The 15,243-nt window shown below is 35.4% G+C and overlaps 1 protein-coding gene and 1 long non-coding RNA gene across 3 annotated transcripts; one reads left to right on the plus strand and one right to left on the minus strand.

Moving 5' to 3' along the window:
* Window positions 1-4,347: 4,347 nt before the first annotated feature.
* LOC117223676 (uncharacterized) lies at window positions 4,348-14,967 on the minus strand. Of its 2 annotated transcripts, XM_076527214.1 has the most exons (13): window positions 14,561-14,967; window positions 13,089-13,220; window positions 7,894-8,063; window positions 7,542-7,820; window positions 7,238-7,462; window positions 6,965-7,156; window positions 6,686-6,880; window positions 6,486-6,619; window positions 6,043-6,415; window positions 5,733-5,954; window positions 5,546-5,667; window positions 5,313-5,466; window positions 4,348-5,219 (listed from the first exon to the last, which is right to left on the minus strand). In XM_076527214.1, exons 2-13 carry the CDS (start codon window positions 13,207-13,209, stop codon window positions 5,124-5,126), a joined length of 2,283 nt encoding a protein of 760 aa, XP_076383329.1. In that variant the 5' UTR covers window positions 13,210-13,220; window positions 14,561-14,967; the 3' UTR covers window positions 4,348-5,123. The 2 variants fall into 2 exon arrangements, with proteins under 2 accessions (XP_076383329.1, XP_076383330.1); XM_076527215.1 differs by lacking the exons at window positions 13,089-13,220; window positions 14,561-14,967 and adding an exon at window positions 8,174-8,415.
* On the plus strand, window positions 6,178-11,014 carry LOC143260730 (uncharacterized). The gene is made up of 4 exons (XR_013035025.1): window positions 6,178-6,271; window positions 6,678-6,802; window positions 8,415-8,617; window positions 9,921-11,014. It is a non-coding gene; the product is annotated as an uncharacterized LOC143260730 (long non-coding RNA).
* Window positions 14,968-15,243: the final 276 nt, after the last annotated feature.

Here is a 15,243-nt window from a genome sequence, read left to right on the forward strand (position 1 = left end):
TATATTATAAATGCATATTAATAATATGCATCATATTATTAACACATATTAAACTCGAAAGACCGCCAGGCCCCGTGGCGCGAAATCAATGCGTATGCCTAAAAAGACGATGGGCAATGAATCGACCCAATCCGACTCAGCGTGGCACGTGATCGCCGCCTTTGGTGATCTGTCCTGATCGGTGGTTAGTCGGCGCGGCACCCCGAATCTTGCGATCCAATCCAACAGAAGTGTACGTGCCACGGTCTCGGCGATCGGGAAAGCTTCCTGCCATCGGGTGTAACGACCGACGCACGTCAGGCAGTATCGACGATGTCCACGGACCGACGATGTCCACGTGAATGTGCTCGAATCGCATCGAAGGCGCAACGAAACTGCCGATGGGTGTAGACACGTGTCTACTGATTTTCGCCAGCTGGCACGGAATGCACGCCTGTGTCCAGGATTTACAATCTTTTCAGATACCTGGCCACACAAAACGTTCCGCTATGAATGTCGTGGTTGCCTTGACGCGAAGGCGTCGATGTATCACAATACAAAATGGCATTCGTTCCGAGGAGCGCAACCCTTTTCAGCACGAGGGATGAATCAGAATGTAGAAGAACGCGTAGTTCTTCGTCCTCGCGTTTCCGCAAGTTTCACATAGTCGAGCGCTCTCGAAATTATCGCTACTCGGGACAATTACTCGGCCACCACATTGTCTTCCCCGTATTCGTTCAGGCGACTAAATAGTTCGCGAAAGTATCGTTCATGCTCCTCGATGGAGCTGGATGCCACAAGGACATTGTCTATGTACACATAACACTACTTGACTCCGCGCTGCGAAGTGCGAAAGACATCCAGGGAAATTCGAATAAGCTGAACGGTGTTGTAATCGCGATCTTAAGTATATCGTCTGGATTCACTGGTATCTGATTAATTATACGCGCGTACCAAATAAATGGTTGAGAAAATAGTTTTACTGGATAGACGCTATGTGGAACTGGTTACATATCCGGGATTGTCCTCGCGTTTAACGCATGATAATCGCCACACGGACGCCACAGCCAAGTGAAGTGCCGATGACCAACAGCTTTCTAACCTCCGTGCTGTGCCATCTCTGACCATGGCCTCGAATTCGGTTCTTGCAATTCTCAGCTTGTCAGACGCGAGACGTCGCAGTTTACACGCCACCGGTGGTCCCTCCGTGGTTCGTATGTGGTGTTGCGTGGACGACGAAGCACTCTTCGTCGCTCGGTGTCCTCTCAACGGTCGCGTGATGTCCGGGAATTCGGCGAGGATCAGGTGGTACTTCGTGTCCCCTGATATTGCCCGAACGCTCTGTTCAGCTGGAGAATACGCGTCCGCGCGTCTTCAGGGTCGTGATTCCATCAAGGAGTCTCTTCGCACGCAGGTCAACGAGGAGGTGGTAGAAACTAAGGAAGTCGGCTCCAATGATGGGTGTCGTGACGTCCGCGATGACGAATCGCCCGTCGCAGGTCGCGATTCAAACGCAGTGAGATGTATCCGTACGTCAATATTCTCGAACCGTTTGCCGCGTGAAGCACATATAGTGTCTTTTCACGCGGGCCACTTACGCGCGAGTGCGGATATACACATAGATCGGATCCGATGTCCACCATGAAATTTATTTTCGTATCGCAATCCGTTACGAAAAGGCGGCTCGTCGTCGGCCTGGAATCGCTGGCCGTCGCTAACGATTGGCCCGGTTGTTTCCCGATAGGGAGATGCAAGGGTCGCGGCACTTTCTCGCTGCGAGGCGAATCATCGCGGTCGCGCGATCGCGACCGTCAACTCAATGAACTGCGGTGTCCACGTCTCGACCGTGAACACAAGCGGCGGTAACCGTCCCTTTCGATGCGGAAAGCGGCGATCTTGCGGCGAAACTCCGCCAGTTCTCCGCGAAAATTGTCACTACTGGCCGACGCAACGGCGATTTGCGGGCACGGTTTCATTTCATTCACCGCGTTAGCGAGAGTGGCCAACTCAGTTAAACTGTCCTTCTGTCGCGTAAGTAGTAATGTTTGTACACACGTTGGAAGGCGTCCCAACCACAATGTCTTTAACCCTTTCGCTACGGGCGGGTTCTCCACCGCGGTACTTCTGCTGAACGGAGTGCTGCGACATCACTGCACGCTACGCGACGGCGATCGTCAGCGGGAGTCGGTACTCCGCGGCGGTTGGCGGAGAACCCAAGCTGTTTGAATTGAATGAATTTTTCGAACGAAAAAATTTTTCTCCAAAGGGTATTTATAAATAAAGGGTATTCCAGGGTATTTTATAACGTCTTAGCATGCGCTTTTTAATTTACAGTATGAGAGAAAATAATATTATGCAATATAATGCATCTTATGGAAAGCTACTATAGTGGTCCGTAGTACCTCAGTAGCACCATATGGAAAGCCATTATAGTAGTCCGTAGTACTTCAGTGGCATCATATGGAAAGCCACGATAGTGGTCCGTAGTAGCGAAAAGGTTACAAAAATCGTCAGACACTGTGTCAACCGCGAGACTCTGCAGCTGCTGTAAAAAAATCGACACCTTCCGATCACCAATTTCTTCTTGTTCCAGGAGGTGGCGAATCTTCTGCTCTTTGGAATTCAAAAAGCATCGGATTACCACGGTCTTAATGGTACATACATGCCGGTGGTCAGCGGGTCGATGATTAAATCGATCACTACATCGACAAATCGACTTTCGAGGATCCCGTAGCGAGTCGAGTCCTGCGTTATTGCCGCTAAAGTAAACTGCGACTCCAGCTGCCTAAACCAAGTCGCCGGAATTTCTCCCAAAAAGGCGGGACGCGGACGGCTACGCGCGGAGCGCTACCTCTGCTCTTGTGACGTCTGCAGAGCTCATCTCCGCATTTTTGAGGACACCACAAATTCGAAAAAAAAAACATTTTTTCACGTCGGGGTCACTGTTCCGTCTTGCAACGGAATTTTATTTTTTTCGGTAAACGGTTTTCCATTAGTACGTTTAGGGGACAGCGAGATCCCATCAATAAATTAAATTAAGGTGCGTAGTCACAATCACACCAAGTCCGCTGTTGAAACAACCATAAACGAAAATTTGGAAACACCGTCAGGAACACCATCTGCATCCGTCTTTATTTTTATGATAGGGTCACCCCATTGTGCCGTGTCGTCCACGTTCTCGAGTTTTTCCCGCCATCTGCGTTGTTGTGCGATATGACCAATCGCCTTCAAGTTTTCTCTCGGCGAGAAGTATATAAGAACAAGAAACTCTTGACCAACTCACTACGTTTTATTCTGGCTTAACATCGTTGTCCATATCGTTCAACGTCGCGGTCGCTCGTCACTCTGATTTACGTTTCGTTCAGTCTCGTGGGCCATATTCTCAAGTCGCGGTTACTAGTCACTCCGGTCTATCGTTCGCACATAGTCTTGATACGATTGTCTCTGTTAAGACAGCCTTGTCAATCTTCACAATTCGATCGATCACAACATCTCCGCTAATCGATCATTCTTGTACGATAAACCACGATCTATTTAATAAAACAGTTGTTCATTTTTAATTAAACGGACAACGATATCGTCCTATTCTGTCGCGCAGCGTAATCGGTCTTACAACCCGATAAATAGTTCATATTGCGGAGTAACGATATCAGGTGCTCATACGGCGCACCTCTACAGTCACCAATAATGTGGTAGTCGGGAGGAATAATCGAGAACCGTTCGTGATCGCTGGAGAGTCAACGTTCGACTGTCTTTTTACATCCAGGCCTCGTCGTTTATAGTTTGATCGTTCGAACAAATGACGGACAAAAGACCGATGGTATCTTTAATAAATAGTTACAACATATTTCAATATCGTCAAAATCCCTGACATCGAGGGCAAAGTAGAATGCTTGCCATGGAATGGTCTATCCAGTATCTTATATGGTTCATTTTTGTAATATCCTGATACCAAAACATTCTATTATCTAAAAATTTCATTTAAATTCTCTACTAGATGATAATGTATCTAGAGACAATATTTAGATAATGGACTTTTGGATACCAGAACAATGCAAAAATAAATGTTCGGTTATGGGAGTTTCTCTATTGTATATGTACTATTACTTCAAATGACCTCAGGAACCCCATATTTTCCGGAAGTACCATAATTTTAGGACACCCTATGTGTACCATGTGTATATGTATATTGTATATGTATAGAAAGTAGAATACTCGGCTATTTAGAAAAGATACTTTATCAAATCGTATCTTCATCAATTTCAACAAACATCAGTCAAATCAAAATTTCTTTCTTTCGTTAACAATCTCAGTGAGTCGAAAATGATACACACATACTCTTAATTTTTAAAAAATAGTTTCGCTATCTTAAATTTCACTTACCCATTTTTATTATAAAAGCATAAAATCCGCAGTCTAGTAATTACACTAACCACCAAACTTATCAAGTTTGACCTTAGATTATAACAAAAACATTCAGCAAATATTGTTTTAAAAATGTAACTCCTATAAGTAACATAAAACTGCAAAGCTATAATCCGCCTATTTTTAGAAACTACTGTATAAAATCTGTATTAAAGTCCATTTCTTAAAATAAGTTGTTAACGATATACATGTAATGTGGTTTCATATTAACGGTTACAAAACTTTTCATTTCTCTCGAGATGATGGCCAACCTGTTTAATCCACAAACAATTTCTTAATTTGATATAATATTTTCATGTTTCTCACCCAATGGCATAATCGTTAATGTGAAACTAGTGCTAACATGCAAGATACTCGACAACAAGATGCAAGAAAATTTGCAGGATTATTCTTTATGGCAAGATAAGATGAAAGTCGAGTGAGAACAAAAATTACGACCTTCACTTTGTCGGTAAGCTATTAACAATAAAAGTTTATAATACTGAGGTGCGAGTCAGTTCTCCGTCTTCGAGGATCAAGATCTTCAATCGTTAACAACTTGAAAATAAAGTTTAAATCATACTTTTTTAATTCTCGATTTTCGTCTTACTATCGTCTTACTTTTGTCTTACTTTCTATCACCCCTCAAATCTCCAAACTGTTGCCGAATACACTATATACTACATATAACAACAACTATTTCATGCTGGTCATAAACCACAGATAACAACAATAATTGGTTATCTGAACTTGTTTGGCACATGTTTCTCTTCTGATCTTATTTTTTCAATGATTTTTTGTTGCTGTTCTATTTTTGTTGTTTTCTTGCGTAAATCCTAAAAAACATGCATTATATTTTATTATATTGCACATAATATTGTATATATACTTTCATTAGGAGAAACCAATTTAAAGATTATTGAACACACCATTTCCAGTTGAGTGATTTTATCTTTCAACTGAGACACGTGTTTAATTCTTTGCTTATGGTTTTGATGGCCTATTAGCTCGGCATATTTTTCACTAATCTCTTCGTGATCTTTTTTTAGGCGCGCATTATATTCAAGAAGTTTTCTGATCTCTCTGCAACAACAAAAACATATTTTATTATTTCAAGAATGAAATCTTTTAATAAAATAATTTATATGCGACTGGAACGTACTCTTCGGCGGCTTCTCGTCGGGCTTTTTCTTCTTCTAGTAATTCAGTCTTGTCCTCTATATTATTACGCCTCTCCTCAAAGGTTCTAACCGTATTAGAAAGTTCTTCTATTCTGACATTTGCCTATAAATGTATCCTTATAAATTCTACAACATAATTATACTATAACAATGATTTGAAGTCAATACCTCATTTAAAGTATCTTTGTATTTTATTGTTTCAGCTTCCAAGAAATTATTACTTTTTGCTATTTCTAATTTACTTTCTTCCAATTGTCGAGCAAGTTCACGATTTATCGTTTCTAATTGAGAAATTTCGAGTTCTTGAGTACTATTCTTTTTCTCCAATTTAAGCAGCATATTTTTCGTTTCATCTAAACGTTCAGCCATGTTTTGAAGTCGGATTTTCATCTAATATTTAAAATCAAAGATGAATTAGGTTAAATAAAATCCATTAAATCAAGATTTATAGTTGTGACATAAAAGCAAATAAAGATACCTCGGCATTTTGTGCATCTTTTTTATCACAGTTCGCATGTAATTGTGTCACTTCCTTCGTTGTTAACTGTTTTAAATCTTGGATTTTGGCTTCAAATACAGATTTAATCACATGAATTTTGTTTACTTTTTCAGATTCTAATTGATTCACTAATACTCGTTTGTCATCGAACTCTTTCATCAGATCATGTATCTGACTATGTACCACTTTCGAATTATTACGCATAATGGTCAGTAACTCGTGATGCTCGTTTACACTATCTTCTCCACGTTTTAATTCACGCTGCAACTTTTCGACATCGGTATTATTTTCAGCTAAATGTTTAGTTAATGTAATAACCAATGCTTGATTTTCTCTCATTGTAGCTTCAAGTCTAAACAATATTATAAATGTTTAGAATATAATGTACATTAAAAAATGTGTATACATAAATAAAACAATACTTCTTTTTCCTAGCTGTCATTTCTGTTGCTTCTTTTCGAATTTGGTTTTTTAGAGTCTGCAATTCTTCCCCTTTTTCTGCCAATTCCGCTTCTGCTTGATCTAATTCCAATTGCAAACTAAGACCAAACGTTTCCTAAATTATATAAAATGTGTTTTTAAAAGTTCAGTTAAATTTACAATTGTATTTTCAGATAGTCACCTGGATCTGTGTAGAAGACTTCAACTCTCCTAAAATTATTGAAAGTTTATTTATTTCTGCATCTTTCTCTGATAGTTTTTCATCCAATTCTGATCGTTCCTTCTCGATCCGAGTCAGGTATGCTGTATATCTTTCTTTGGTTAATCGCATTTCTTCTTCTACGGCAGTTTTTGCTTCTTTGACCATAACATGCACCTACATAAACGAATTTGTACATAAATAAATAAGCGAATTATATTCATACAATTGGAAGCTAGGACAGAAGAAAACTTCTTTTACCCGTGTATCACATTCAATAATCATTCTTTTCAGCCTTTCTTCACATTTTGTAATTTTGTTTGTTAAATTATTAATACAAGTATTAAGTTCAAGCTTCTCCTGTTCCAATGAACAGACCTCTTCTTTATGATTTTCTGATGTTTTTTCTATCTTTTTCATTAATCCTTCAACTTGTTTTACAAGACTTTGAATCTACGAATCAAAATTACAATTACTCAAATAGTAGTTGTACTTACAAAATTTAATATTCTAGTATTTACGTTGATTATTTACTTTATCCTCACTGAGACGTTTCTGGTTGGTCAATGCAGACTCTACTGTATCTATCTTTTTCTCGAAATCTGATATACGACTTCTGAGATCACTTTCTAAGTCTTCTTTAGCTTGGATTTCATGTGCTTTAGCTTCACAAGCTTCAATTAATTGTTTTTGAATGAGCTCTATCTCGGAACGATGTCTCTTGATATGCTCCTGTAATACCTCCTGTTGCAATTGAATCTGCAAGTAAAAATTGCAAATTGTATAATACTTCAATTGAATAAAAATATGTTTCTAATCCTAAGAAATATTTCACAACCATAGATTCTCTTTCGTTCTGATGGCGTTGTTCAACTTCTGCTTGGTTTTTATGTAATTCTTCCAACTGAGAATGTAACTTTTGTATCTCTTCCTGCATTTCATGTATGTGTTTCAAATATTCTTCTATAGTTTTGTTTTTATTTGAACATTCTACTTGCAGATCTGCAATCTTATGATCCGAAGTATATTTTAATTTTGTATCTGATGAAGACAAAATAGATCTACTTTTTATCTTTCCACTTTGATTTTGAACAGCAGGTTTCTTTGCTGGTTGAGGCTACAAAAATATGATTCAATTAAAAATAAAATAATTAATAATAAAATTTCTTTCTTTCAAAAAAGTTACTTACCGTTCTGAAAATTATACCAGATTTGTTACTACTGTGATTGCAGACTGACAAATTACATTCAGTGCTATTTGTACTTCTATTATCCTGAAATCTATCTGATTTGTCTAGCATAGCCCCTCTTACTTCAGTATCAAATTTAGGATCATATGCTCCTGGTGGCGGTACATCATCTGTAAATGTATACTTATATTGTGTAATACTCATTTAATAAACAACAATTACTATTTTAAGTAATATGAACATATGAAATCAAAATAATAAACACCGTATAAGCACTTACTTTCCAATTCGTTAAATCTTTTGATCTTAGCTTTTGCAAACGACATAGTAAAATGTTTATAATGTAACGAAACAACAATGTACAATTGACAAAAGTCTGTGTCAAATTATTAATCACTGAATGTCTGAGGATGTTTTACTTATATTCTATGTATAATCCCTCTTCTTTGGTTTAGTGTATCTTTACGTGACTGTGTAACCGTAACAGTGGCAACTGTTCTAATTTGAAATGACTGTTGCAGAAATCACATCGCTATTTACCCAATGAACGGATAGTATTCGGTAAACGACCAATCTCGTTAAGAAGCTGGAATAGTCACGTGACTTTATCACTCTCTTTTTCATTTGTCGGTATCTGTACAGTTTTCGTTGCAGAAGTAGTATTATCTAGAGATGTGTAGCTGCTTGATAAATACGAGATGGAGCCACAGGCGTTTTTCTTGTGGTAAGTATAGAATAAATAAACTAACAGATTATAATATTTCCACTCAACACTTATTATTTATTTAGGGATTTGATATTTTTAAATTTAAATATTTTGATATGAAATTAGCAGACTACTAAATAAATTATTCCCGTTTCGTATATACATGTTTATTCTAAGAAGATTTATTATAAATGGAATACCCCCGTTGGTAGGTAACAATAATAAATGAATTAATGGTAACGAGAACTTCGTTAACATAATTCGTAAACTTAATCAATTTTTGAAAATCGTCGATAAAATAGAAATAAATTAATTATCTACATCTGCCACATTACTCCCATCCGAGTATTTAAAATCATTTAAATATTGAATCTTATTTTCCTCTCTTCCTTGGACCCAGGATATGTTCGTATCTGCCAATAATTTTGATAGCGAAAATTCGATTTAATGGACTGTCTGGCAATAACTTTATATGGATCTTCGTACTGTGGTGTTAGAGGTAGTTTTACTGCACCTACTCTTAAAAATACATGCGAACATGAATTTAAATCTTTATTAAGATTTAAATACCTTGTTTTTAATATAATGCGTCGTTTGACGTGGTTTCAACATTTTCATGTATTCCCTTAATTTTTGCAGAAATATTCTCTGATTAACCGAAGCTTTTTCTTCTAAAAAGTTTGTAATAAACATTTCTGCTACTGACTTTCTTTTTAAACAGTCCCTAATCCTAACAAATCTATTGGTAAAATTTGTATCCAATCTTCTTTTTTTATGACAATAAATCGCTGTTTTTAATCTTCGATGCAATCTTTCTATTATTCCGTTTGACACAGGATGATACTAAGTTGTTCGGATTCTTTTAAATCCAACCATTTCCGAAAATGCATGAAGAATTTGTGATTCGAATTGACTTTCCCTATTTGTAGTTACAGATAATGGTGTACAATACCTTGAAATCCATGTATTAAAAAATGTCATTGCTATTGTATCTGCAGTAATATCTTTAATTAGTATTGCTTCAGGCCATCGAGAGAAATGATCGATCATCGTTAAACAATAACGATATCCTCACTCAATCTGCAACATCTTTTGTCATATTTGGCTAAACAAATCTTTGCGACGTCTTTTTCATAGACCTACTTCCAGGATGTTATAAACCATGTACAATACTTAAAATTGTCTCAAAATGTTTGGGATTGTAGGGTGCACAGCGAGTACAACCGATACTAAAATTCCGCGATTACAAAATCTCTCGGATTGTAAGGTCGATTACGCTAAGCAACGGAATTGATTAATATCGCTATTCGTCTGATTACAGATGAACGAAGGTTGAAAGACTATCGGAGTGGAAGACTAGAGTGAGCTGGAGTCTACTGAAGTTAAATGAAGCAGAATGACTGCGATTCAGAACTTGGTTGAAACGGACAGTGCATGCCTGTTGAAACAAAGTCGCAGACTAGTGACCGAGCGAGAATGACTGAGTTTAACTGACATTGACTGACGGAGAGAAGACCACTGAGAATCAGTTTCGAGTTTTTATACCGTTTCGTGGTCAGAAGACTAGAAACTGATTGGCCAGTAACGCGGCGGGTGGGCGGGGGCTGTAAAAGTGGCGGAGCACGCAATGCCGCAGGTAGCAAGAAACCCCGGATGGGCGGCCGAAGCGGTGGGTGTGGCGACCCTGTTATAAAAAAAGGTGCCGATTAAAGATGCTGGTATGGAAAAGGCGTGCATTACTGAAAAATGCAGAAATGTCTTTTTTGCCGGAAAGATGATTCGAAAAAGCATAAACTTAAAAAATGCAATGAATAACGAACGTGACCTTTTGTCGATTGCACGTCGTTCGTTGCAGAACTGTATTTTGACTCGCCGAGCCAATGATTCCCCGTAAATAAAATTGTTTTCTAGGTGTAGAAGAAAATGTAATTCGCCCCGGAAAAAGTTGGACGGACGCAGTATGAAAATTCCGTTGAGGGACGGAATAGGAACATACGGTCGAATACATATTATCTTGTATAATATTGCAATATAAGATTGAATTTGAATTAGCTATTATATTAATTTTTGTAATCGCAGTATTGCCGAATTTCCTTCGACGATATTGATGTACTTCCGCTAATTCTTCCGTTGTTACTACAACAGGCACTTCAATTGCTTTAGTTCTGGAAACAGCATCTGCAACTACATTCTCGTCTCCTTTAATATAATTTAATTGCGTAGCGAATTGTCCTATGAAGTCCAAATGTCGAAGTTGTCGGAGTAAAACTTCCGAGGATTTCTGTTTAAATGCAACAGTTAAATGCAACGGTTTTTGATCAGTTTTAATAATTATGTCCCCTCCTTCTATCATAAACCTAAAAAATTTCGAAAAATTTTTTGAATAAAATGCTATTAGTTGCCACTCTTCATTAACATATTGTTTCAATACAGCTCCCATTGGTGTATCTGACGCATCTATAGTCAACGCTAAACATGCATTTATTGCATGATGTACTAATAACGTTGTATTAATCAATTGTTCTTTAAAATGATGGAAAGAAGTTTTTTGTTCTTCTGTCCATTGAATTATTCTTTTATCCTTCTTATTAGCACGTATAAGTAAAGAATGTAGAGGAGATAAAAATGTCTTATTCCGGGGGAAAAATCTTCTAAGTTCTGTCCTATCAGTCGGAAGAGGAAAATCTTTTCAAGCTTGTACTTCATCTTCAATAGGTCTTATATCTTCACCATTGACTAAATATCCTAAATATTTAACTTCTTTAACTCCAAAAATAGATTTATTTACATTAATAGACAATCCATATTTTCGTAATCGTACAAAAATTATTTTTAAATGTTCCTTATGTTCTTTTTCATTTTTCAATACGATAATTATATCATCTATATAACCATGACAAAAATTTAAACCTCTTAACACATTATCCAGATACCTTCGAAATGTTTGTGCAGCATTCCTCAATCCAAATCGTATAACTAAGAAATCAAATAAACCAAACGTGGTTTGGTATATCATCAGAAGCCATTGGTATCTGATTATAAGCTTTAATAAGGACTATCGTCGAACAAATGGTTGAATTTGCTAATTTAAAAGAAAAATGTTGGGAACAGGAAAAATATATAGAAAAAGATATAAGGAACAGGATAGCGATCAGAAATTGTTATCGAATTTAATCTTCCACAATCTCTACATGGACGCCATTCTCCATTTGTAAAAGACTTGCCTATTGACTGGACGATGGCCTACACAGTCTTTGCCGCATTATCTCTTCAAATTCTGCTTTCGCAATTTTTAATTTTTTTGATATTAATCACCTATTTTTTTCTGCAATACATTGACCATTAGTTAATATATAATCACAAATATCTCTTTCTCTTTTTACAACATCTTTTCGAATTGGTTTTGTAATATCAATATATTTTTGTAATAATTCTTCATATATAAAAGAATTATTTATCGTTGAAACCAGATGATTGTAGTTTTGTTTTTTTTGTCTAAAATCATTTTTTTATTTATATCCATTAACAGATTATAATAACCTATGAAATCGGCTCCTATAATCGAATTTTGTATATCCGCTATAATGAATTCGCATGCAAAATTTCTGCGTAATCCTAAATTTACAGTAACTAACTTTTGATCATACCATATTAAATTTGTTGATATTGTATTCTTTTCAAATACTTTTCTTGACAATAATGAAATATCTGAACCAATATCAATTAAATATTTCATATCTGAACTTTTGTCATTAATAGTCAGACAATAATTAACATTTAAGCTATCATGGATCCCCTATACTCCAGACAGCATTTCTAATTTTTCGGTAACAATTCTTCATTTTGCCTTTCCCTTCTATCGTTTCCAGTCCATAAGCAGGATTCCTTACATATGAAAGAAATATCTCTAAACTTTTTATGATAATAACATAATGATTTTTCATTATGAAACCTCGTCCGTGATGTGTTCCTACATCTTCTAGATGTAATTGATCTTGATCTGCTTCTAAAATTATTTCTTTTCATATTAATAGCTCCAATTTCAATTTGTTTTTGTAATTCTTGAATTTGCGAATTTATGATATCTATTTTTTCTTCTTTTTCTGTACTGAAATTTAAATTTTCCTCTGATTTAACATTTAATATTACAAATATTTCTTGGCTCAATTACTTCAACAATCTTATCAGCCTGGTACAATAGCTTCGAAAGATCCTGCATGTCAGTAATAGCCAAAAGGCCTCCTACAATGTCTGCAAATTGTTTTTCATCGCATATTTCATTTTCCCATCTTAATTTTGATTCACCTGATTCATCAAATGAAGGAATAATCCGACTTTTCAAATTTTCATATTTATTTTCCGAAAGAGAAGTATTTAAAATATCCGAAATAAAAGATAGTACTAAATGATCAAAGTTTATAATTGTATACCGGGACACCATTCTTTCCAAAATGGTGGAAGTTGTAGTATTGATGCAGCATTAACTTACTTTGTATCACCGGTGTAATTGATGAAGAACATTCCTTACTTGAAGTAGTTTTATCAATATTAATAACTGAATCTTCATTTTCTTTCGTTTGAATCCTGGTTGGAGAATGATATAACGCCATTCTTCTTTGTCCTTTAAAAAATATCACGTCGCCGTTGCCAAATAAGTGTGTGAGTATAGAATAAATAAACTAATAGATTGTATTATTTCTACTCAACACTTATAATTTATTTAGGTATTTGATATTTTTAAATTTAAATATTTTCAATATTTTGGTTAAATTTAAAATGGTTTTAATATTTTAAATCAGACTAATAAATAAATCATTCCCGTCTCATATATAGGTGTTCACTTTACGAAGATTTATTATAAATTGTATACCCGTTTTGGTAGGTAACAATAATAAATGAATTAATATTTACGTGGTGACGAAACTTGATTAACATAATCCGTAAACTTAATCGATATTTAAAAATTGTCGATAAAATAGAAAACATTAATTATCTACGTCTGCCATATTCTAACAGGAAAAAAAAATTCAGTTGATATAGAAATATTCTCCGGATTGAAAAATTCTGTGACATTTTGTTATAACTTTTGATCCATTTGAGGTATTGCAATGAAATTTTTACTAAAAATATTTAAAAAATAATCGTTCGTAACTATAGATAATTAAATATTCTTTGTATTTGTTAAGCAATAATTTTTTAATTATTTTAATTGATATTTTTAATTAAATAAATTAGTCAAATTTAATTTCACGAACTATTTTTTACTTTCTATATGTATATTTTATATGTATGTAAAATATAAATTGAAGTAATCTTTTTGTAATCTACATATTTTTATAATTTATTTATAATTTATATTTATTTAGTATGTATTTATTTATTTTTATTATTTATAATTCATATTTATATTAATTACAATTTCTTAGCTAATTGAAGAGTACAGTAACGTTTTTGTATCGAGTAAATTTTATCTGTTTTTTTAGACTTCGAATAAATCTTCGGATAGCTTTTGTCACCTCGAATGAACGCGTTGTCGTGTGTCGTGCGGTGCCTCGAATGTCAAAGACCCAGCGACTGACCACTTTTCAGCAAAGATCCATTTTTCAAGATAATTTCCTACATATCTTTTAAATATTCACTTGAAGATTTCTATTTCAAATGAGTCCCTTTTTCATTCATAACAGCAAATCATTTCCCTTATCACTCACTTCTAGGGATCTTTGTTAGGCGCTATTGCGTGAGGTTCTAATAGATTTTAATTCAGACAAAATCGAGACTTAAATTGTATTAAAGTATATTTAATATTCAGTATGTCTGTCCGGGAAGAGCTCCGAACAACAAATGCCTCAATTTTCAATCGTTCGTTGCTAACATTAATATTTGTATTTTGTTTCTACATAGCGCTATATCGCATAGTTTTGAATATTATTGATTTTATAATAAACAAAATAAAGTAGTTACCTGAAGTTATTCTAATTTGAAATTCTCTCCAAAATGATATTTGGATGTGACGATTTAATTTACTGTGTTCACATACGAACAAGACGGGAGCCGTAATAGCGCTAATTGCCACCTCGGGTTATACATATGTATATAAAGAGAAGTTGCGAATGCTGCTCAGTCCTCTACCAGTAACCCACGCAGTTACAATTACGTAGTTGCAGTTGATTAAATGTAATTACAGGAAAAGGAGATGCAGCTGTTGATTGATTTTTTTGTAAATTTTTCAAAATATAGAAGAGAGCAAATAAAACTAATTGTAGGATGAGTGAGGAAGGAACAGTTATTTAAGACATTATTCAATGAGATAGGGGGCAATCGTTGAGTCGGTATAACCTATAGTTGTCATATGTTTTAGAAATTTATTAACAACTAACGGGAAAGTAATTAAAACTAATTTAGGGTCGATGAGGAACAATTAAATAACGACTTTTCGATGTTCTATGTTGAGATAGTACGACTTCTACTTATCGAATTGCAGTGACGCGCTCATACCTTAGATTGACTTTGCGTGTATCGTCGGCAGACATCAGGGAATCGCGACTGCGTGATGATTTTTAGGCAATTTTTTGAAAAGTAGAAGTAAACAATTAAAAGTAATTACAGAACAATAATCAGTGATTAAAGAGCGAATATTTAATAAC

This window comes from Megalopta genalis, chromosome 17 (genome assembly GCF_051020955.1).
Source record: "Megalopta genalis isolate 19385.01 chromosome 17, iyMegGena1_principal, whole genome shotgun sequence".
Classification (NCBI taxonomy): Eukaryota; Metazoa; Arthropoda; class Insecta; order Hymenoptera; family Halictidae; genus Megalopta; species Megalopta genalis.

Coding starts and splice junctions, on each gene's coding strand:
- LOC117223676 (XM_076527214.1), bottom strand. CDS start 13,209: ATGGCGTTATATCATTCTCCAACCAGGATTCAAACGAAAGAAAATGAA. Junction 6,881..6,964: donor TTATTGAATGTGATACACGG/GTAAAAGAAGTT, acceptor TCGTTTATGTAG/GTGCATGTTATGGTCAAAGA. Junction 5,220..5,312: donor AAATCACTCAACTGGAAATG/GTGTGTTCAATA, acceptor CATGTTTTTTAG/GATTTACGCAAGAAAACAAC.